Source organism: Haliotis cracherodii, unplaced genomic scaffold (assembly GCF_022045235.1).
Source record: "Haliotis cracherodii isolate W230 unplaced genomic scaffold, xgHalCrac1.p SCAF_13, whole genome shotgun sequence".
Classification (NCBI taxonomy): domain Eukaryota; kingdom Metazoa; phylum Mollusca; class Gastropoda; order Lepetellida; family Haliotidae; genus Haliotis; species Haliotis cracherodii.
This window is the reverse complement of record NW_027266268.1, coordinates 16,461,781-16,487,512: the sequence shown is the minus strand read 5'-3', so window position 1 is coordinate 16,487,512 and position 25,732 is coordinate 16,461,781. Positions and strand designations below refer to the sequence as shown.

The 25,732-nt window shown below is 39.8% G+C and overlaps 2 protein-coding genes across 2 annotated transcripts; one reads left to right on the top strand and one right to left on the bottom strand.

Annotated features, from left to right (window-relative positions):
* The first annotated feature begins 5,372 nt into the window (after nt 1-5,372).
* LOC139458986 (uncharacterized) lies at nt 5,373-8,298 on the top strand. The gene is made up of 2 exons (XM_071240424.1): nt 5,373-5,598; nt 8,064-8,298. The coding sequence occupies exons 1-2, from the start codon at nt 5,380-5,382 to the stop codon at nt 8,172-8,174; spliced, it is 330 nt and encodes a 109-aa protein (XP_071096525.1). The 5' UTR covers nt 5,373-5,379; the 3' UTR covers nt 8,175-8,298.
* Nucleotides 8,299-9,220: 922 nt separating this feature from the next.
* LOC139458985 (exosome complex component RRP4-like) lies at nt 9,221-23,824 on the bottom strand. Its single transcript, XM_071240423.1, has 8 exons — nt 23,703-23,824; nt 19,473-19,574; nt 17,916-18,051; nt 17,138-17,203; nt 15,876-15,944; nt 14,159-14,335; nt 13,022-13,150; nt 9,221-10,897 (listed from the first exon to the last, which is right to left on the bottom strand). The coding sequence occupies exons 1-8, from the start codon at nt 23,822-23,824 to the stop codon at nt 10,817-10,819; spliced, it is 882 nt and encodes a 293-aa protein (XP_071096524.1). The 3' UTR covers nt 9,221-10,816.
* Nucleotides 23,825-25,732: the final 1,908 nt, after the last annotated feature.

Below are 25,732 nucleotides of genomic sequence, written 5' to 3'. Positions count from 1 at the left end.
ATCCAAAAGTTATTCAGCACAAGTTTAAGACCAGAATGAATTTATATTTTTAACAAACTGTTGAAGGCATCTGTAGAATAATTGTTGAAAGTGTTATTCGCCAGATGCATAACATTACTGGTAAGCCAGGTTAAGTTGAAGCAACTCACAAAATTTGTTTGAGACAAGTATACAGTGAACAGAACAGAAACTTATTCAGTGTGTTACAGGTAGAGTGGATGTACGTTTGTTGTGGTAAGTACGTGAATGTCTTGACAATGAAATTAACTACGCTCCAGTAGACACACGTGTTGCTCATGAGACTAATAAGAGGTCGGTGTGACATGTCGATATCATAATTCTTAGCCGAGAAATGCACATACCCTTCGTACCACTTGTCGAGGCCCAGCCGCTACCCCTGTCTTCATAATGGTATGAGCCAGTGTGTGGACCTCAAACATTGTAATACTGGGTCAGGTCACAACTCAACAAGGGGCGGTCGGGTAGCCTAGTGGTTAAAGCGTTCGCTCGTCACGCCGAAGACCCGGGTTCGATTCCCGACATGGGTACAATGTGTGAAGCCCATTTCTGGTGTCCCCCCGCATTGATATTGCTGGAATTTGGCTAAAAGCGGCGTAAAACCAAACTCGCTCACTCACTCACTCACTCACTCACTCACTCACTCACAACTCAACTTATCTTGGCTTCCCAGTAGGTATTTCATATGTAGTCCAACAACCAATTTCACTTTTTCAGAGTCACCAGTATATATAAAGGGGAAAAGAATCTCTTTTCAACTCTAAATATTTGTATTTAGAATATATATATTGTCTAGTGTAGATCTATAGCTAGTTAGTCTCTCATTTGTTTTTAGCTGTTCATCCGTCCATATTGACACTGTAGGGTGAATATGTGATTTGTTAACATTTTAACCCAATTTGCTTTCAACAGCTACAATTAATAACATGATATATTACAGTAAATAGCATATGTATTACCATTCTGCCAAAATAGCTATTTAATAACATGTACATGGTTGTCACTTTCTATATACAGTTTAGGAGGAGCAATCTGTGTTGAATTTTATGTATTGTGATTTTGTGTCTGTGAATATTGATGTCCGAGGTTCATAGTTTGTTCTCTTACTGCCAACATGTTTTTTAACCAAGATATAAAAAAAGATTCATCGTAGTCAAAATACTGTGTATGACATATTAAGCCTGTAGGGTACATGAAACGACCTTGATAGGATGAATGCTCATTAAATACCTTATAAACTTCCCAAGACAAAATCGTCACGCCGAAGACCCGGGTTCGATTCCCGACATGGGTACAATGTGTGAAGCCCATTTCTGGCATCTCCCGCCATGATATTGCTGGAATATTGCTAAAAGTGGTGTATACTCAAACTCACTCACTCACTCCCAAGACAAAATAAAGTATACAATTGAAAATTGGATTTGACAAAGACTTTACAAACAATATCAAAATGTTCCTAGGCTGAAAATAGTTGCTGAAACTTTGCAAGCTCAAGGTCCAAGACACCACTATGATACCCGTATCAAATACATCACCAGCATTGTTTTATAAAGTATTAGGATTTTTCAATTTTTAAGAAAAATGGAAATAAAAACGAAAAATGCGGCAGACTTTCTGATGATGCCCGCGGTGCCTAAGAACCAAGACTTTTAATTTTTGGGGGGCCATAAGGGAGCATTGATCGGAGCAGGACCCTTAATATGTTTACACAGGTATGTAGTTAAGCTTAGCTTGCTCAATCAGAGAAATGTGTTCATATATATACATGCATCAGTGTTTTACGGTAGAATTTATTCATTTGTGTTCATTTTATTTGACATTATGCATCTGTTCAGTGGTTATTGTCACCCTGTATTATTCTAAACTTCTCAGCACCTTACCCGCGCTGTGGTATAACTGAAATATTGTTCAAAACAGTGTTAAGCCCAACTCATTCAATCACTATGTAGTATTTTGTAGTTTCACAAGTGTTGCACAAAGTAAGTTGCTGTACAGAGTTGCCTCCCTTAGCCATACCAGTAACTACTGTGCTTTTGAATCCAAGTTCATTGGTCTGAAAGCACCATTTCTGTGGCCATGGGTCTCCGAACTGTGTTACTTGGGACTTTCGGCCAACAAGCTGAGTCTATGATGTAACTGCTATACTGTTATAAATGGCCAGTCAATATAAACATCCCATTTTATAAGTTTTTGTATGTATTTCTTTGTTCATGGGGCAGTTGGGTAGCCCAGGGGTTAAAGTGTTCATTCATGCCACCGAGCGTGGTGCAGTTGCCCACACAGGTACAATGCAGCCTTAGAGATTCATCTTGTTTATCCTTGTCCTGCTTCAGTGTGACAAAAATGTTTACTTTTTCTGTCAGTTTAATTCACCTCCAATTGGTAGCAAGATTGAAGCATTGAGAGCTGGTTCAAATTTACAGCACTCAAAAGATGACAACCAGCATTGAATTAAACTGGATCTCAGCACCATTTGGTGGTCATTTACTAGCAAACAAGTGTTAACTTTGAAGGCTGCAAGGTGTGAATATTGTTACTAGTGTTGTAGAACCGTGGGACCTACTCGTTAAACCGCCTCTACATGTTCTGTGAGCAAAGTAATATTTCTTTCTTTGTTTGTTTGATAACGCACTGAGAAATATTGCACTGAATGGAGACGTCCTGTGAATATTCAAGTCTAGACCAGACAATCCTGTGACTGATATTAGGAGTAAGGATCCACCTTGTCAGGGTACATGCAATCAACCAACTCACCCAGTCGGACCACCAGATCCATATAGTCATCTCTTATGACCAATCTCATTAAAATCAGATCTAAGTTCTCACTGCCGCCAAACAAAGATCTGAGGACATCCCATTTCGCAAACTTTGACCGACCACTGAAATGACTAAAAAGAAGTCGACATCATCCAATTAGAAAGCAGCTTTCTCGAGATTTATCGCACTTGTTTCAATGTTGCGACTTCCATTTCCGACTACGCTTGAAAAATATGTTGACACAGTTCTTGATTAAAATTTTTAAAACTGAACAATTGAACATTCTGGAATGTCACTTTCATAATTTGGTAAGCGACGCTTTGATTGGTCGAATGAAAGGTCGTTCTGACGTGGCACGTAATTGGATCTCCTCAGATCTTTGTTCAGTGATAGCGAGAACTAATTTTGAGAATCTGATTTTAATGAGATCGCACTTATGACCAGCATTGATTTTGGGGACCATTAATAACCTGGTCCCTAATTGGGTCACGAAGGCTTAATTGTATTTGTTGGCTTAAGTTTGAAATCAAAAGTAATATTCTGATATTGATTTAAACGGTTGTACAGTAACGGGTGTTTCATTGTGGCATTACTCTGAGTGAATGAGACGATAAAACAGAGTGTCATGTGGAAACTTTTGAATTTTATTGTTTTTGGAGTCAGGAATCTTTCTGTGACTTTTAAGATATCTTTAGCTTATTTTAAAAAAAATAATATTTCACTATTCTTTCTAGTTTTGAATCATCTGATGTAATATGAATTCGGTAAAAAAGTGTCTGAAAATATTTCTCAGAATAATTGATCAGAAATGGTTCATGAAATGGATAAGGTGAACCATGCTATCTTTTAATGTTACCGTAATCGATGTAATAAGCGCCCAGGGTGCTCTCAAAATTAGAAATAGGGGGCTCTTTGTAAAATATAATTTAGGTGAAAGTTGAAAGATCGTAAATTTCGTGGTTTATGCTGACAGCCTGAAATGATACAAAAGAAAAGTCTGTGCGTATTATACACGACACATTTTTTTCCAGAATTTAATTGCCCGTAATTAAGGGTGCATATAACACACGAGTGCATATAATACACAATCAAGTAAGTCTTGTGTACATTGATCAATCGGAAGGGTGCTAATAGGGATTGTTCACTAGCCAATATATTAGCAAATATCGTCGTGGGCGCTTATTAGAGCGGGGCGCATTTATAATGCACCAGATTCCATTCACCAAGTGGTTGCTCACAGCACTACACGATTATTACCCAGGTCAATAGATCAGTGAGCACTTGATTTTCATTCTCAGCTCCCTGGGGAGTACACAACCCAAGCTGCCTGTGAGGCTGTGTGCTGGTAGTATTGAGGTTAGGGACTGGTAGTACCGGTATATGATGGGAATAGGCCGGTGAGATTAGGTAAGATATGTGTTTGTGATGTGTGTTTTTACTCTATGGGGGGTAGGGGGTAGGTGACAGCATTCAAAATTGATACAGTTCTATTTTTGCAAGTCTTCTGGAAGTACATTCACATATATGTATACGACACAGTCCAGACCAATCCCACTGTCTTAAAGTCTCATAAATTACCAGTCCCTAAGAAAAGGATCATTTAGGCAAGCAACAAAATAGGAAAATTTAATTTCAAGAATTGTATGTAAGTTATAAGAAGTGTCCATTTGACTGTGAATTAGAATCATTTATAAACCAAATGTAGAACTTAGTCTAACATGAAAATTCATAATCTTATACAACTGTTTAAAAAAAAGAGCAATTTGTCTACTCAGTTATGCAGATTTTCTAAGAGATCTCTGGTCACATAGTCAATCATGGTTTGATTTTGTCTAGAAAATCAAAGGTTTTAGGTCTTAGCCACCCTTGATCATGTCATATCTTAAAAACAAAGACCTACAGGTGATACTGATAGGTGGAAATACTTTTGTTCTCAGTGATATGAAACATGTACAATTACTTGCATATTAATTTAAAGGTAAACTCATTATGTTTTATTGTTACCTGAGCTGTCCTTTAGCCCAAGTATTCTTCATTATTCTTAGGTAGTTGTTCTAGTAGCAGTTAGTGTATGTAGTTTTTTTGCTAATTCTCTTGCATGCAATTATTGGTGCTTGCTTGCTTGCTTCCCTGCAACATGGCTATGAAATATCAATTAACAGCACTGTTCTGTTGTACTTGTTTTGAAATGGAGACACACATTTAGTTTGGTTTTGTGTTCATGTATGATTATTGAGAATCTGTGGTGCTATTTTAACCAGTTATCGTATGTGAAACAAGGCACATGGCAATAAATTATTTTTACAATTTTGATTGTTATTTTTTATTGATTAGAAATAAAATACACAGGATTGGGATTTTATTACTAATATAAGTATTAAACATATTTAACATCCTTTTTAGAAAAACATTGTTTGCACCTCGCACAGATACATAAATTCCCAAAGTCAATGAAGGGTTGAGCGCGTTTGGAAGGAGCGTGGTGAGAAGGGAGACAACTCTCTGAACTCTCTACATCGGAGGTAATAATTTCAATGACAACAAGGAGTTGCCAATGTAAACATATTCACGTGCACAGTTCGATTTGAAGTCTGAAACAGTAGAATGGCAGGGGCAGAGCCGTTTGTTGATGCCAAATTAGCACAAAGAAAGGTGCTACTGTTTTCAAAGACATACTGCCCCGATTCTAAGACGGTGAAAAAGGTTTTAGAAGGATACAAAATGCCACCTCAAACATACGAAGTTGTGGAGATTGAAAAACGTCAAGACTGCAACCAGATAGAAAACTACCTCCTGATACTATGTCTGACTGACAGCAGAGCGGTAAGCAGATCCCTTATTTAATATGCTATATCATGAAACATTTTAAATGCAGTTTCCTAAAAGTCGCTGAAACTGGAGAGTGGCGTGAACACGGACAGTATGTTACAGTACGTACGTACCCGTTGTTGTACGTCATTGATACGCTAATCGTCTAATCAACCATCGATTGATGAGGTTGCCTAACCCCACATCTGGCTCTCCACCTAATTTGTCTTGGCATCCAATTTAAGAACGCTTTAATTATATCAGTGTACACAGCTTGTACCAGTAAATTCAACTGGGATCGATTTTCACATTACCATATACATCCACCAAAATTTATTCCTAAATATTTTATTGATTTGTCCCTCTTTGCAAGAAAAAACACGAAAAATAATTTCAACATTGAAATATTGACATCCTCATACCAGATAAACATTTCCAACATTTCTAGCATACTGCACTGTGGCACCGGAATGCCAAGTAACTGGGTTCTCATTGATGTTGTATGCTCATTATATTGTGTACCAAGGTTGTATAAGAGATAGTAAGTGTTTCTCAGGCACATTTTGTCTCAAATGTGAGGGGCGAGGAAGAAATTCTTAATTTTGAAAACAAAAGTGACGCTCAAGAAACACTTATTTTTATTTATCACACGGTGAATACCAACTAACATAACTGCAAGGCTCACTTGCACAAAGCGATCTTAGCGCTAAGATGATCGTAACTCCCATACTTTAACATAGGCTTACATAGTCTTAGCGCTATGATCGCTTTGTGCAAGTGGGCCCTGGACACATTTTGAACTCAATTTTTAATACCAAGCAATTTGGCAATAGGATTGAAGTTTAAAAAGATTGTTTTGTTATGATTTATGTATATGTCAATATAAGGCTTAAAGTTGTATTTGACATCCATCAGCTGATGATGACAGTGCCTGGTGTCAAGTGTATCGCATCTCCATTCTATGTATCATATAATCTTTTACCATGATTATGACACACACCCTGCACCCATTTACCACTGTAACTCAGTGTCCAGTTTCAATGCAAGGATGGTAGAGACAGTTGTCCCATTAAATTGCACTGTTATTTCAGGGTTGAAACAAGACTTAGTGTCACCAGTACTCAAACTGTCTTTTGCATATGATCACACAAACAACCAGGGGGATAGTAGTAGCAGGATTCCCAGCCCCCATCTTAGAACTCATAAAATCATCTTTTCCAGAGACAAGGGAGTTAACCGACTCCTAAAGTCTAGTTTCCACCCTTGCCAAACTCTGCTGGAATTTTGGGCTCGATCATAGCGCCACCAGTGGATCTCACGTTCAGAAGATGCATTCATGTTCATTTAAAACTCAATTAAAAACAATTAAATTTCTGTTTTAACCTGTTTAACCTAGAGAGATGATGACACGGTCACACCAAATCGAACCAAAGCTATGGTGGCGAATCAATCCAGGGTATCTAATCGCAGTAGTATATATATTACCCTGGATGACTGAAGATGCATGAAAAGCATGAAGGAATGGAATAAAAGCCCCCCAATGTGGGGTGACTGGCATAATTTGACGGATATATTTTTTTTAAAGAAACGGTAAATGATGCAAGTTAAACAGTCATGCGATAAATTTGGTGGCATCTTCGTCTTAGTGTCTAGGCATCCTTGTCTTGGTGTCTGCATCCTTGTCTTGGTGTCTCGACATCTTTGTCTTGGTGTCTAGGCATCCTTGTCTTGGTGTCTAGGCATCTTTGTCTTGGTGTCTTGGCATCCTTGTCTTGGTGTCAAGGCATCCTTGTCTTGGGTGTCTAGGCATCCTTGTCTTGGTGTCTAGGCATCCTTGTCTTGGTGTCAAGGCATCCTTGTCTTGGTGTCAAGGCATCCTTGTCTTGGTGTCTAGGCATCCTTGTCTTGGTGTCTAGGCATCCTTGTCTTGGTGTCTAGGCATCCTTGTCTTGTGGTCTAGGCATCCTTGTCTTGGTGCCTCGGCATCCTTGTCTTGGTGTTTAGGCATCCTTGTCTTGGTGTCAAGGCATCCTTGTCTTGGTGTCTAGGCATCCTTGTCTTGTGGTCAAGGCATCCTTGTCTTGGTGACTGGGCATCCTTGTCTTGGTGTCTAGGCATCCTTGTCTTGGTGTCTCGGCATCCTTGTCTTGGTGTCTCAGCATCCTTGACTTGGTGTCTCGGCATCCTTGTCTTGGTGTCTAGGCATCCTTGTCTTGTGGTCTAGGCATCCTTGTCTTGGTGTCAAGGCATCCTTGTCTTGGTGTCTCGGCATCCTTGTCTTGGTGTCTCAACATCCTTGTCTTGGTGTCTAGGCATCCTTGTCTTGGTGCCTAGGCATCCTTGTCTTGGCGTCTCGGCATCCTTGTCTTGGTGTCTCAGCATCCTTGTCTTGGTGTCTAGGCATCCTTGTCTTGGTTTCTCGGCATCCTTGTCTTGGCATCTACTGTAAATGTTGATGACATTTTTTTGTTACCTTTCAGGTCCCCCAACTATTTGTGAATGGAAAATATGTTGGTGGCTTCAAAGAAATCACACGCTTTCATGAATCTGGGAGGTTGAAAAATCTACTGAAGGAGGCTGGTGCGATGTGATGTGTAACAATACATCATAACTAAGCCAAAATGACTTCCACAGGCCAATAATTTCCTTCATATCTGCATTTGAAAAAGGATCTTGTAAATATTAAATCATTTTAGTAGCATTGTTTCACATGTAATAAATATTACTGAAACCTTTGTTGTGCATCTGTTGTATCTAGAGTGACCATAATGGGTTTAATGTATTATCAACTGTATTCATTATATCACGGCGTGTCAGCTTAATGTGTGAGGAAAGCCTGAAGTGATGCAGGTCTCAGACGTTTACCACTTCGGTAAAACCCACAAACACGGTTATGGTGCTGACAAACCTAGAAACATAATCGGGGCAACCTGGGATTCGAACCCACAATCATAGGTTTCTGGCATGCCCAGGGACGCAGCTCTGCACAGTGAATCGCGGCACCTTAGACGAGAGGGCCACCCGTGCCCCGAATGTATTATCAACTGTATTTCTGTTATTTCAAGGTGTGTCTGTTTAATGTGGGAGGAAAGCCTGAAGGAACACAGGTTGTCATGTTACCACTTTGGTCTAAAAATAATAATTAGGTCCTCAGCGGTTGCTGGCATGACAAAGGGACATAACTCGGGACAGTGAAATCACCTGGGTTAACCAAGTTCCTGATGAATGTTACTTTGTTTGTTGTTTAACACTGAATGCAGCAATATTCCAGTAATGTGTCGCTGGCCTGTAAATATCCGAGGAAAAATAAACCAGACAATCCCGTGATTTATATTGTGAGCAACGATCAACGCCAATGGGGTGGGTACAATGCTACACCATCAACCAACTCACTGAACCTGACTAGCTGATCTATTATGTTGCATCTGACAACCAGCATCAATCAATTTCTACCTGGACTAACTACAGGAGTGTTACCATGGTTACTGAGTAATGTCTTTGGGATGTTACTGACTAGACAAGGGACACCTTTCCAGCCATTGCATGGTGTGGACACCCAAGATTTGTTTAAAAAATAATGAAATGACAACACACAATTTACAGTAAATAATGCTTTTATATACATCTAAATTATGTATCTTGATCATCTGACTTTGAAACACAACACATGATACAACACACGATATCAATTATCTAACAACAATTTGTCTACCTTTCATAGTAAGGCTTCAACTTAGTATGTAACCCAGGTAAACAGTTGTGTTGGTTGGTTTGTTGTTAACGCCGGACTCAGCAATATTCCAGCTATATGACGGCGGCCTGTAAATAATCAAGTCTGGACCAGACAATCCAGTGATTAATATGAGCATCGATCCACGCAATTGGGATCAATGACATGGATCAACCAAGTCAGCGAGCCTGACCACCCGATCCCGTTAGTCGCCTCTTACGACAAGCAAAGTTGCCTTTTACAGCAAGCATGGGTTGCTGAAGACCTATTCTACCCCGGAATCTTCACGGGTCTAAACAGTTGTGTACAATCAACCTGGGAAAGGGCCTCCCTACATAAATGTATTCCTTGATGAGTAAAATACTGGAATACAGTATACTGTATTTGACCACCGTTGGACTTGAGCGATTCTTTTGGTTTTCTTAAAATGAAAATAAAAACAAAACGTGAGGCAGACTGATCATGTGGGTGGTGCCTGAGAACCAAGACATATTATTTTTTTCAGCCTAATAGTTCCACATACGTAAGACATAATAATCAATACTTCACAGGTGTGTATTCTGTGAACACATTCAAGCCTGCTGTCTGACCAATGATTTTGGTTGGTTGGTTGTTTTACGCCACACTCAGCAATATTCCAGCTATATGACGGCGGTCTGTAAATAATCAAGTCTGGACCAGACAATCCAGTGATTAATATCCTGAGCATCGATCCGCGCAATTGGGATCGATGACATGCATTAACCAAGTCAGCGAGCCTGACCACCCGATCCCGTTAGTCGCCTTTTACGACAAGCATAGTCGCCTTCTGCTGCAAGCATGGGTTGCTGAAGACCTGTTCTACCCCTGATCTTCACGGGTCGTCCGACCAATGAGCGCTCAGATTACATCGGCAATATGTCTCATGCAACCTGCCCCGTGTCCTTGTGACCTCCACTCTGTACATTGCTTCAGTATCAGGCAATGGTAGGTTTTGCACAAAGTTCATCATGGAGTCACACATACTTGGTCTTGTAGCGGATAGTCTGGGTCTTGAAGGATTCTTGCTTTGTTTCAGTCTCATTAAAATCAAATCTTGCTTGCTACTGCTACACAAAAAATCTGATTCTTGGTTCCAAATTTGAAAACTGAACAAAAATTTCTGGAATGTCTAATAGATGGCTGAGAAAAGGGCTATGGAAAGTCTCTTCAGTTTCAAATGTTTAACCCACTGAAACAAGCGATACATGATGTCTAGCATCAGGAATCAGTCGTTCAGTCTGATACAATCGTTTGGAATATCCCATGTTAACCTTTGAGGTTGCATGATTAGAAAACACATTCAGACTTTCACTTTCGTGTGCTTTCGTAAGCAACACTCTGATTGGTCGGATGAAAGGTCGTTCTATTGTGACCTGTAATGTGATGTCCTCAGATCTTTGTGTCGCCCTAGCAAGCACCAAGATATGCCTTTAATGAGATTTGCCTCGTTTGTATTTGCTTCTACCAAACAGGAAGGAACATCTAGGTCCCTTCCATTTCCAACCTCTGACGAACCAGGTCGATTAATTCTGCCGTCACTTCTGGCTTCAACATTTCGCTTATCTGAAACAAACAACCACTATCTCAGGACAATCTGAAACAAACAACCACTATCTCAGAACAATGTGAAACAAACAACCACTATCTCGGAACATCTGAAACAAACAACCACTATCTCAGAACAATGTGAAACAAACAACCACTATCTCAGAACAATGTGAAACAAACAACCACTATCTCAGGGCAATCTGAAACAAACAACCACTATCTCAGAACAATCTGAAACAAACAACCACTATCTCAGAACAAGGTGATACAAACAACCACTATCTCAGAACAAGGTGATACAAACTACCACTATCTCAGAACAATGTGAAACAACCACTATCTCAGAACAATGTGAAACAAACTACCACTATCTCAGAACAATGTGAAACAAACAACCACTATCAACAAGGTGAAACAAACAACCACTATCTCAGAACAATGTGAAACAAACAACCACTATCTCAGAACAAGGTGATACAAACAACCACTATCTCAGAACAAGGTGATACAAACAACCACTATCTCAGAACAACGTGAAACAAACAACCACTATCTCAGGACAACGTTAAACAAACAACCACTATCTCAGGACAATCTGAAAAAAACAACCACTATCTCAGGACAATCTGAAACAAACAACCACTATCTCGGAACATCTGAAACAAACAACCACTATCTCAGAACAATGTGAAACAAACAACCACTATCTCGGAACAATCTGAAACAAACAACCATTATCTCAGAACAATGTGAAACAAACAACCACTATCTCAGAACAATGTGAAAAAAAGCCCCAATGAAGCATGAAATACTTGTACCTCCTGTCACTGATATGTTGTAGTGAGTGAAATGCCGTCAATGACTTGTACGATTCAATGACAATGAATAAACAGCTGATTACATTCTTCCAGCTGATCGGTACCGTTAGCCATCTGTGTAAGCTGGTTACGATAAGATCACTGGAACAGTGCTTACCAACAGATTCACTCGGGTTTTCCATTTGTCTTGATGGATTTCGAAATAATATAAAAGACAAATATTAAAAAAACATAAAAGTCACAAGTTGACCACTAAATTGATAAATGAGAAAATACAAAAAGATCATGAGTGATGTTCTGGAAACAAACCTTTCATCATGTTCATTGATAGGAATTTTTAAGTCCAACTTGTCATGGAAACCATGAAAAGTAACAATTTCCAAAATTCTAATAGAAAAAGAGTATCTAATAAATCATAGCTGAGTATAAATAATGATACTAACATGCACACCCTCAAGCATGCTCAAAGCGCTAAATGGATCAGGGTGCACCTGATTTTCATTCTCAGCTCCCTGGGGATCATGCAACCCAAGCTGTCCATGAGGCAGTAGAAGGTTTACAGTCACAGTCTGTGAAAGTTTACAGTCTGATGTGTATGGTTCATTTGAATCAGTGAGTGAGAGAGTATGGTTTTAAGCCGCTTTTAGCAATATTCCAGCAATATCATGGCGGAGGACACCAGAAATCGGCTTCACACATTGTACCCATGTCTGGAATCGAACTCGAGTCTTCGGCGTGACGAGCAAACGTTTTAACCACTAACCTACCCGACCGCCCCCAATTGAATCAGCATCAATGATCCAAAATACCTATTCTTTTAGCAAGGGAGATAGATCTACGGATATACAACTTCTCTATTACAATGAATTTGACATTTCAGTGTAGATACTAACACCCTTAACAAGCAAGTGATATGATGCATTCATTGTAATAAAGAAGTTGTATATCCATAGAGTTATCTCCCTTGTTCATCATCCCAGCTTCTAAACCCTACTTGAAGAGTAAGTGAGAGAGCGGTTTTAAACCGCTTTTAGCAATATTACAGCAATATCAAGGCGGGGGACACCAGAAATGGGCTTCACACATTGTACCCATGTCGGGAATAACCTGAATCTTCAGCGTGACGAGCGAACGCTTTAACCACTAGGCTATCCGACACACCCCCCCACTTTTCTTATGCCCCCATGGTTATGTTTAGCATCCATTCTATGTGTCTATTGTGATAGGATGATATTGAGAATCTGTAACAACCTGGCTAGAGGTCCCCAACAGTGTGGAACCCAACAAATCCATCTGTTAATCCAGTCTTTTCTCAACTTACTGCATGGTTCTCGGAGGCCTCGTACACGTACAGAATACTGGTGTCGTACAGCATCATCTGGTGGTCGGCAAGCGCCAGAACACAGTTCCGGAGTCGGGCTATCACCTCGCGATCTGCTCTTGGAACTGGCTGCAAAAAGGTTGAACATTCTCAACAATACCATTGGAATATGGTGCAGATCATAAGCCAAGTGTTTCTGTATTGCTGAGTCTTAAGCCACACTCAGCAATAGTCCAGCCATGTGAGGGAGGCCTGAATCTAACTAATTCTGGGCTGGATAATACAGTGACAAATTGCGAGCAACGAACAAACAAATCACGGAGACTGGAATAATGCTAAAGGCAAAAATACACACCCAAGAAAGAGACACACAAATACAGGGATGTGAGCAGGTTTTACCGAAAAAAAAGGGGTAAAGTCTAGGGGGATCCCCCAGAATTCTTTTTAAACATTTGATAGCAGTTTAAGCAATTCTGTGCAGTTTGGACAACATTCACACCAAGAAATGTAATAAGTCAATGGCAAAAGTCAAAACCTATTATGCTGACAGTTCTGATCGAAAACAGGACAATCCGCGACGGTTGTCCGGTTTTAGATAATATTTTTCGGATAGTTTTTTTTAATATATAAATTTTTATGCGGAAGATGATTTTTTTCCGAAGACTACTGTTTAAAAAACCGCAATTTTCCGCATTTCCGCGGAGATTTCCCAACTCTGAAATACACCACTGCTCTTGAACAACTCAATAACATGTCTCATGGTGAATTTAATGGTAATGAACTTTTTTAAGATTGGTATACGAATCCAGTAACTCAAAAATATTGAAATGTGAAAAAATGAAAAGCTATGTTTATTATTTTACCGTCTGGAAATAGGTAAATATTCAAAAAGCTCATTTACTGGAGCTATCAAAATTAAATTAGTTGAAATACCGTACTCTTATGAAAATGTGTTGAAAATTTATATTGAAAACTTCAAAAGACAACAAGTTATGAACATGATGGAGAATCATGAGAGGATTTGATACATTATTTTTTTCTCAACCTACTGACCTGGATATTTTGTGAAATATCCGTAAACTAAAACAATAAATGAAAGTATCGCTTAAACAATAAATCGTGAAGGGATTTATTCACCTCTAGGTTCTGTTCGTATCCGCCTGTGTCATCGCTGTCCTCATTGGCAGTGGGGGAGATCCAGATGAAGCCGTTGTTGCCGAGGATGATGGAAGCTCCGCACGGCAGGTTGTGGAAGTGGGTTTTCCTCCTCTTCACAAGTGAGGGGGAGACTTGGAGCAGAGTACCCTGGCTTAACTGTCACCAAACACCACAATGTCAACCACTTTGTGAACTGATTACTCGTTCATGAGAATTCAATTCATATTCTTCAATTTCTTTATTCAACGTACTGAGGTCACAGGCCTATTGTACAATCATGATTACAGGAGCAATTGGTACAATCATATAATTTCCAAACTTGATTTTCTTTGTATAAAAGCATGATATATGTACATAGAAAGATTTCTTATGGTTTCAATGTTGCTAGTGGCCATTAATAGTTTAAACTTAAATGTACAATGGTTTACATGAAATATTTTGGTAAATATACTTTTCTTAGTTCATCATAATGCGAGCATACTAGTAAAAAGTGATACTCGTCCTCAATAAATCCTAGGTCACATAGTGGACAGAGTCTATTTTCTCTCGGAATATTTTGATATCTATCTTTTTCAATTTAAAGATCGTGTGATGAACATCGGAATCTTGCAAGTGCTACACTAAATTTTCAAAGACTAACACTGTAACACTGAAAAGGTATTGGTCTGCAATGATATATGACTTGAAACTGCTATATAACAGAGACTTTGGTGAACGTGTTAGAGTTGCATTCCAATATTTTATTATTTTCACTCGTGCTTCTATACACAAAGGGACTCGTCCACATTCACCATAAACCATCACGTTTGGGGTATTCATTTTATTCATGAGAATTCAAATGTTCCCAGCTCAAATGATTAATGTGTACAGTGAAGCCCTGGTAATATGGATGATAGTGTTCCAACTGGAATCATTTGGATTATTTTTCTTCTTCGGATTAACACATAAAGGCCTAATAATGGTGGAGTAATGCTATTTTGATAGCAGCATTCAAGTCTGTAATTGCCAGGTCTTCAGATTAACAGGGTTCTGACTAACAGAGTTCAGTGTAAATAGTATTAGTGCCAGTACCAGTTTCCTGAAGATTTAACATATCAGCAATTGAAATTGGCACTAGTCCGGTAGTCCTTGCCAAACTGCCCAATAGTTAAGGTATCATAAGGACTAGTAAAATTTGCCATTTTTGATGTTTTTTCTATATCTTATCATCATAAGGTCTAGTGGACTGAAACTATTAGTTTCTACCACTGCATAGGTTTCTTTTTGGTACCTGGTAAAAGGCCAGATCCAGCACTTCAAAAAAGGAGGGGTGTAAAATATCAAAATCCTCTCTCTGTCAATTTTACTGTCTACAACAAACTACATTTGTACACAAGACTTATTTATTCGTGTATAATACACACTCGTGTGTAACAGTGTTATATGTGCCCTTAATTATGGGCACTTTAATTCTGGAAAATATATCTCTCATGTAAAATACGCACAGACTTTTCTTTTGTATCATTTCAGGCTGTAAGAATAAACCACGAAATTTACTAAAAAAAATTTCTTACCAAAATTATATTCTAATAAGAGGCCCCTTATTTCTAATTTTGAGAGCGACTGGGCGCTTATTACCTCGAATACAATAATAATGGCTCCGAGGTTATTGTGTGTGCTGTGATGATGACATCGACTTCCCCACGACCCACCTTACCTTCCCATACTTGAGACTTCTTGTGTGTAGAGATAGGCAGCCATCGCCCATCACGTTCTGCACCTCTGCCTGACTCAGTCATGGAGAAATAACACACTACGCAATCAACTGACTACTTCCACTGAACTTTGTGCTAGCTTAATGTGGAAAGACTGAATGAGTTTGGGTTAACGCTGCTTTCAACAGCATTTCAGTAAAATATTGGCATGACTGCTTCTAGGAAAACTGCGGTGATGCAGGTCTTAGATGTTTACTACTTTGGTGAAACCCACGAACAAGGGTGTCATGCTTACAAATCTAGAAACGTAATCAGCACAAACCAGAATTAAGACTGGACCTGACAATGCAATGATTGACAACATGAACATCAATATATATGCCATAGGGATATGATGACATGCATCAACCAAGTCAGCGAGTCTGACCAACAGATCCTGTTGGTCGCCTCTTACGACAAGCATGGGTTGCCAAGTCTAACTTGGATCTTCACAGGGGGACAAGCATGGGTTGCTGAAGACCAAGTCTAACCCGGATCTTCATGAGGGACAAGCATGAGTTGCTGAAGACCAAGTCTAACCCGGATCTTCACGAGGGACAAGCATGGGTTGCTGAAGACCAAGTCTAACCCGGATCTTCACGAGGGACAAGCATGGGTTGCTGAAGACCAATTCTAACCCAGATCTTCACGAGGGACAAGCATGGGTTGCTGAAGACCACATCTAACCCGGATGTTCATGGGGGACAAGCATGGGTTGCTGAAGACCACGTCTAACCCGAATCTTCATGGGGGACAAGCATGGGTTGCTGAAGACCAATTCTAACCCAGATGTTCACGGCGGACAAGCATGGGTTGCTGAAGACCAAGTTTAACCCGGATGTTCACGGCGGACAAGCATGGGTTGCTGAAGACCAAGTTTAACCCGGATGTTCAAGGCGGACAAGCATGGGTTGCTGAAGACCACGTCTAACCCGAATCTTCATGGGGGACAAGCATGGGTTGCTGAAGACCAATTCTAACCCAGATGTTCACGGCGGACAAGCATGGGTTGCTGAAGACCAAGTTTAACCCGGATGTTCACGGCGGACAAGCATGGGTTGCTGAAGACCAAGTTTAACCCGGATGTTCATGGGGGACAAGCATAGGTTGCTGAAGACCAAGTTTAACCCGGATGTTCATGGGGGACAAGCATGGGTTGCTGAAGACCAAGTCTAACCCGGATGTTCACAGGTAAATAAGGAATGTAGATATGTCCAAAGGATACACTGATGAGGTCCCCTTCCTTCAGGTAATGTCTCATCAACTTCTCGTCCTCCTCCGACCTCCGCCGCTGTCAACAAACAGGCAGTGAAAATGCAGTCACTTGAACTTTGAACTTTGAAACAAGAAACTACAAGTTTTCAACCAAGAGCAGCCTTAGAAATTCAGTTTTTAAGACTAGTCCAGAGGACTACTGTAAACATTATTTCACTAGTCCTCATTGTTTGTACCTAGTCCTGCTTGAGTGAGTGAGTTTGGTTTTACACCGCTTTCAGCACTATTCCAGCAATATCATGGCGGGGGACACCAGAAATGGGCTTCACACATTGTACCCATATCGGGAATCGAACCCGGGTCCTCGACATGATGAGCAAATGCTTTAACCACTAGGCTATCCGACCGCCCCTTGTTCTGCTTGAACAAGACAAAACTGTTCACCTTGTTTACATTTTCTGTCAGTTCCAAATTGAAGCATTGTTTGTTTGTTTGATGGTTGTCTAACACTGCACTCAGCAATATTCCAGCTATGTGACGGCGATCTGTAAATAAACGTCTGGACCAGACAATCCAGTGATTGACATCATGAGCATCAATATACACAATTGGGAAATGATGACATGCATCAACCAAGTCAGCGAGCCTGACCACCTGATCCCGTTAGTCGCCTTTTACGACAAGCACAGTCACATAGTCAAGATCTATTCTTGATCCGAATCTTCACGGGTCTTTAATCAATCAAAAAAAAGGAAAATCTTGCGAAATGAATGTGTAAATATCTGTACCAGTTCTCCGCCCGGCAGGTTGACCGAGGACAGCATGAGGACAGAGTCCAGCTTGGAGTGAGTTTCCACCTTCCAGCGGCGCTGACAGACTTCCAGGATCCGACCAATCACCACATCCCCCACCTCACCATTGTACCTGACGGAAACATGTTGATTGTATATGACATGATGTAACCATGGTAACCCAACGCTCATCATACAAGACATGATGTAACATTGAGTGAGTGAGTGAGTTTCCACTCTTGCCGAACTAGGCTGGAATTCTGGAGTTACATTTTGGCTGGACTAACAAGTCTATGCATAGTCCAATCAAAATTGCATAACGAACTAGACATCCGGTTTGTAAACAACATGGAATTCAATGTGCAGGTTTCGGTCGACTGCAGGATTTGCAAAGCATGTGTACCGCAAACTGGTCTTCGACAGATACTTTGCAAATCTTTTCATGTTTTCAATCCAGGTGCTCAAGTGATTTGATGTATTTCGCGTGGAAAGACACGTTTTATTACAATAGAGAATTTGATTATCGATCAGAACGACTTAACTGGGTCATTTTGTTTGAAGCAAATGCAAGCGATGTGAGAGGTGGAATCTGACTGGTCAATAGGAGGGACATAGCAGGGACATAACTCGTAATAGCCAATGGTGGCCCTACGATCGAGCCTGGATTCCAGCCAAGTTGGCAAGGGTGGAAACTGGACTCAGTTAATGCCTTTGCCTCGGGAAGATGGACCACATGATCCATTTAGTCACCTCTAATGACAAGCATACATGTAAAGGTAGATCTTTAAGTATCTCATAGAACTTCTGATGCAGAACTAGACTGAAGTTAGACTTAGTCCCTGATAGCTAAATACTTTAGTCATTTGTATGAAGCCATGGTAACTGATAAAAGTTGAAAACTAAAGAAACAGAAGACAAAGAATAATTCAATAACCAAAGATGCATTGTGTTTGTGTCAGAGTTTGTTTGTTGCTTAACGCCTCACTCAAAAATATTCCAGCAATCTGAAGACAGTTTGTAAATAATCGAGTCTGGACCAGACAAGCCAATGATTGACACAATGTGCATCAATCCAAACAAATGGGATATGACGACATGATTCATCCAAGTCAGCAAGCCTGACCGGCTGATCCATCTCGTCGCCTCTTACAACAAGCATGGGCTGCCTACTAATTCTAAGCCTGATCTTCACAGTGTTAGTGAGTGAGTGAGTTGGGTTTAACACCGCTTTTAACAGTATTCCAGTTATATCACAGCGTGTCAGCTTAATGTGGGAGGAAAGCCTGAAGTGATGTAGGTCTCAGACGTTTACGGCTTCGGTGAAACCCACAAGCACGGGCATGGTGCTGACAAACCTAGAAACACAATCGGGGTGAACAGGGATTCGAACTCACAATCATAGGTTTTTGGCGTGTCCAAGGGATGCAAATCGCGGTGTCTTTGACGACTGGGCCACCCTCACGGTGTTAAAGCTAACAGCCAGGAAGTAACACTTTGCAAGGAAAAAGTCAGTTTGGCTCAGGCATCATGGGAAGGTGTACTGTTTGTGCCTACCTTGTTTTGAGAGGCTTCACACAGATGAGCTTGTTGACGCGCTCCACGACCCCTGCCACCGAGGAGTGCAGTTTCTCATCTTCCATATAAGTCCCATGACCACTGAAAACCAAAGTGACATGTTTCAAGTCTTCTTTCATCACAAAAGTAACATTTCAAAGCCAGGGGTTGATTTAACTGCTGGACCATGGGTCCATGACCAGTTAAAATTACAAGGGGCTTGCTCAAAAGTAGATGGCCCTTCTGGCTAGTCAAAATTTCACCCCTTCTCCATGTTTTAGGGGTGAGGAATTTTCAGAGCCCTGCTAGGTGGCTATGCGACCTCAGGTTGACCCACTTTGTGACCTCCACCATTTAGATGAAGGCCAGTTAGTTTGGAAAAGGGCCAGTAACTTTTAAAAGGAGCAAGCCCTGCTGGCTACATACAGATTTGTTGATAAATCTACCCCTGAAAACACATGTTTAACTGAAACACTAAGCACTAGATTTGAAATAGCTGCTAGCCTAAGATTGGGGTTATGTGTAAAAAACTTTCTCCAAGTATATCATGTATATGGTAACGTTACAACCAACCGACAACCACTGGTCACAAAGAAATTACATGAATTTTAGATTCAGCATGTTAAAATAGTTCAAAATAACCTACTGATATATTGCAAATAGCTTTTCTTTGTCAATAGTACTGATGTCTCCCCCGCAAAGCATAAATTTCATAATTAATACCGAGACAAGGTTTATTATCAATTATTATTCATGTTTCCCTATAGCTTTGCTAAGGTTTTTGTTTGAAAAGCATCATGTGAAAACCTTACATGTGTAATTTCACGACATCTGGTTTAATAAAAACTCAATACAAATGCAACAAATCGATAATTCTAGTAAAAAAAACCCACAATTTTCAACGTAATCTGATTCACAGTAAATTGAATTATTCATATTTCAAATGCTATCTGACTTCACATACTCCCTCCAGGTTGGGGTCATTTCGTACCCCAAATGAATTGATACCTCTAGAAATTCTGTATACCTGGAAAATTTGTAACCCTAAAAATAAGAAAATTTGTACCCTATGAAATATATCTAAGTATACCTTTATAGGGTAATATAAGGTCCTATTACAATTTTTACATTCGTCTTAAAACATCTTACATTTTCAAACAGACATGTTCATTGTGATTTCTCATGAATTGTGTGACGTTCATATTAATCTCAAAGTCTTAAAGGGGCACTGATCTAACGCCATTCCCCGGACTGGTTGTTGCCTTTGTTATTGTTTTTTCCCCCGTGAGTACCCGGATGATACGCAACGCAACTGAGCGTGACCAGAGACTGGGCTACCGTCTGCAAGGACAGCTAAATAAACTTGGAGGCTGGAGGCAATATTTGTTTTACGCATTTTTGAATAAACACTGATTGGTTAAATGTGATCTATAAAGATTCGACAAAGGGCGCATGTTAATTAATTTCTTCAGCCTAAACAAACAGACAAAAAGAACGGCGGAGCTCATCGGAAGTCGTCATTTGGAAATACCCCAGATGGTTATAGTTTAATTCTAATAAAAAGTATCCTTGCAGTGAAAGCATTTTCGGATTTCGGATTGCGTCGATAATACGATTACTACTCCCTTGTTGTCATCCACGTTTTCTCGTATAACCCTACACTTGTGTATTTGTCGTCATTCACTTGATGCTCAGTTAATGAATTTATTACAGGTACAATTAGTGGTAGCACCACTTAGATTACCTGACAAAGGTTCTCATTTGGCATTTATTGTGTCTGGGGTAATTATTCAATCTAAATCCAGGTTTGAAGTGAGGTGAAATGTGCGTTATGTAATATGCACGTGGCAGCCCAGCAAGAGATGAATAATCAGTTGATTTACTTTTTTAGGTAAATCAACGGATCGTTCCTAGTCATCAAAGGATTAACAGAAAATACGTTGATTGATTAATCACTGTTATCTTGCACAGAGGATATGTCAAAAGTGAGTGTTTACATGTCTAGGTTTACTAAAACAAAGGGAATACACTCATATCATGGCGTGAAGTGCCGATGTAAAAACAACATACTTTGGTCAAAGGGTTAACTGATAATACGTTGATTGGTTGCTCATTGTTATCAAACTCAGTGGATTTTTTAGGAACCGTGGACGTAATGAAAATAGTTGTCACGTGGCCTTTCTCAGCCAACCCTTGAGACTTGACACCTATGTGAAACACCTGAAACAATCCAAGTGATCAGTTGAGAAACGAACACTGGTTATAATATCCCGAAACGATATATATCTTTTAGAATATTTGATAGGTACAGAGACACGTGACATCGAATAAGTTATTTTGTATAGCTGCAGATGAGTGGCACATTATTCCTTTGTGTGGATATTCACGGATACATTCCTCGAACAAGGAAGCAGCCTATTTATACACATAAATTTGGTGAGTTGTAATTATGGTATTTGCATTTTGTTTTCCTTCATTTGAACCGATTCGTTCTTGTTTCTCTACGTCTTGGTTGGGAAATTCTTCAATGCGCGATAGACGTTGTTTTCACAGGTCATTTCCTTTGTAAGCGTGTATAGATTACCGTCAATTTGTAAAATGTGATTCTCTCAGGCAATTTATAAAATGTGTAAATATTTCAGTCATTTTGACTAAAAAATCTGTCCAGATTGATTAAGACGATCAAAAGGGCCTACAAACATCACAACAGATTATTATGTAGGATTAGAAGCCAAACAACATAGAAATGTACCTTTCAACGTAACATTTTCAGTCTCTTGGTGATGACATTAAACATCAAAATGTTTGGAATTCGTTACCATAATAATACAGATGGAAATGTTTTTTCAGTCACTTTGTAAAATAACTGAATATTTATACGTTTAATAAATGTGTTACACATTTTGACAGTAAAAACATATACACACTATAAAAAAAGCAATGCTCAGGTGAAATATTTACTTTGTGTTGCAAGTCAAAATAGTGTAAACGAAAATCGCAAAATTACCAAGCAAGTGACTTATCAAAACTTCGTCACCATTACCGATGCTACCCACAAAGATACCTACATTTCCTTATTATCTCGAAAACTGTATTTCATTTTGTTGATCAATGTGACCATACGCTCTTATTACTACCGGTATCCATAAAAGTGACTGATGCGCTTACGAATGGCGCAACAGAGGTCGCGAGCTAGTCTAGATTTCTGCTCTACATCCGGGTACTCAATGGGAAAAAACAATAACAAAGGCAACAACCAGTCCCGGGGAATTGCGTTAGATCAGTGCCCCTTTAAGTATTGAAGTATGGATCGGCCTTTCCTTCAATGATCAAAAATATGCTGAAATCTATAGGTCAACATCATATTATGAACAATAAAAAACTTCATGTTATCCCTTCAGAGAATTCAGGTAAACTAACAGGTGATAGACAGAAATAATATATTTCAATATCGAGTTAATTTAGTTGCAGCTTTTAGTGTACTATATATATTTAAAATAATAATAACCATAAGTGAAGCACTTTGGACCAACTGATTGCTATAGCCAGATGTTTGGCATCTGGTGATTAGGCTGGCTACTTAATAGGACCCGGCTCGATGACTGAAGGTGGAGTATTGTTTCCATTTAAAGCTTAGCATCGGTCTATGGACGAACCCTACATATTTATCTTGTTGAAATAACATACAGCCCCATCAATCTATTATCACTTGACAAGTTGTTCTAGTTAAATACACATCTCCACCTCAGTGTTTTTTTAAACAGAATGTTCAGATGTCCTATCTCCCTATGCGGTTACGTTGATGGTCTCTTCAATATGGTGCAGGATTCAGGCCAGGTCTTTCTGTTATAAAGGTCTAAGTCTAGATTTAGATTTAATATAACGAAATTTATTGTTTATTGCATAGAGTTATTTCATGTAACTTAATTTATTGCTTTTTGCATAGGGGTACGAAATTACATCCCCCCCTCCCTCCAAGTCCGCTAGGCTACTAGCCAGCGTTGCGCTCTCCATCGATCCGCACACTAAAACCAGTCGGTCGTAACTCTCTACGACAATCATAGAGCTAAGATCACTTCATGGAACGGTGCCCAGAGGTGGATTCTGTGCAATAACTTCGCAGATACAGATCACATTCCCGTTGATCGAAAACTGGACAATCATAACTGTACCGGTATCAAATTTCATGTTTCCCATGTTTACGAATTAATTTAAATAAATGACATCTACCGCATGAATCCGGTATCGGTTGTGATGACATCTCCAGGCGTGACAAGATTGTTGATCTCCTCGATGTCACCCGTCTTCTGTCGAACACGTGCACTTGCCAGTCGAATATCAACAGTCGCCATTTTGAAAACTTATTATCTCCCCTGATAAGAGATACTATATTCGTCATAATGTGATAATCATGATAAGGGTGACGTAAAAGGCGTCTGTTGGTATGTCAAGAAAGTACTCTCCGAGATGTAATATAGTCAAAATATTTCTCAGGTTACATTTAATCTAATAAGTGACTGCTCAAGGTGTATCCTTCGGTCAGCAAGTGTGTACCTGGAATCAGGGAGTCTGTATATTTATTTAGAGTACCGACTCTCACCCAATTATATTTAATGGTTGTTCGTCATTTGGGCAGTGTGGCAGTAAGTAGGGCTGGGACGGGTAACTCGGGTACTCGGGTCGGGTGGGTACTGAGTAGGACCTGGGTACCCACAGGACTACCCGGACCCGTGGTTAGTCAGGTGATTATATTGTTTAATGACAAAAATTATCTAGAACTCTATGGTTACACTATAAGTGACAAATATTCACATTTCTTTCCGACTATATATATTTCATTCCTTCTGGTTTTGTATGTTTGCATAAAGATAAAATTTCGCTCAGCGTAAGTGTATGCATGACCAGATCATTTTATACCTGTATTTAAATACATTTTGAGAGGAGTACGGTCAAACGTTTCCCAATCTGACATTTTGTACCTATCTCTTGAGACCTACAGCGGGTACCCGGGTAGGGTCGGGTAATAGAGGGGTGGGTACCCGGGTAGTACATTTAGACTCTTCCCAGCCCTAGCAGTAAGTACAAAAATATCCCGACAAGTACTCAACAGTGCCGCTCGACCTGCTTGTCTCTGGTTCTCAAGTCATGCCGAAAACACTCAGCGTCAAAACACTGCTGGATATTTGCTAAACTCTAATACTAAAGTGTATAGTATAGAAAAAACGTGCCATATGCAAACTCAGTCACGTTCGATAGATAAATGTCTAACACAGGATCTAACATCGTCCCGCACCATGTCTGTGGAATATATGTATCATATGAGCCAAAATTATGACAAAGGCAAGTTCAGCCACCTCTGTTCCACACTGAAATCAGCATCCGGAAAATAATTTTGTTTAGAGGAGAGAATGTATTGTGTGATAAAAAACACATAGACTTCTATCTTGGCGGAAAAAAAGCTTCAGAAAAAGTGGAGTAAATCAGCTGATATCCATGCCAGGCTCAACTCATTGTGTGATATTTCTCATACAGAACAAAACACAAGATAATAGATGAATATACTTGGTTTGAACAACTCTGGAACGAAACATCGAATCCTCAGCATGGAAGTTAAGTTATGCAAGATAAGTTACGCAACTACCGTCTTTTAAAAAAAAATATCTTATTCCGGAAAGCTACTTGCAAACCATTATATCCAGGAATCTCAGAAAATATCTCTCTAGACTACGTTGTGGAAGCCTCTCCCCTCATATGGCGACAGGTCGGCACACTAGACCCCCCAACCCTTTACAGCACAGAACCTGTTATTTGTGGGTGTACTGAGTAGGACCCGGGTACCCACAGGACTACCCGGACCCGTGGTTAGTCACGTGATATATTGTTTAATGACAAACAATATCTAGAACTCTAAGGTTACAAGTCACTAATGTTCGTATTTCTTTCTGACTATGCACCCATTCCTTCTGACCTTTATGGGTTTGAATAAAGATAAAACTTCAGTCAACTCCAGTGTATGCATGACCAGATCGTTTTATACGTGTATCTAAGTACATTTTACCAGGGCTGCGGTCCAACTGTTCCCAATCGGACATTTTACACCCAAGTCTTGAGACACATAGCGGATATCATGGTAGGGTCGGGAAATAGCGTGGTGGGTACCCGGGTAGTAAATTTGGACTCGTCCCAGCCCTACACGGGTCCACTTTCTGCCTTAGATCACCGCCAACAACTCGGGGTTTAACGTTCCGTTCGATAATAAC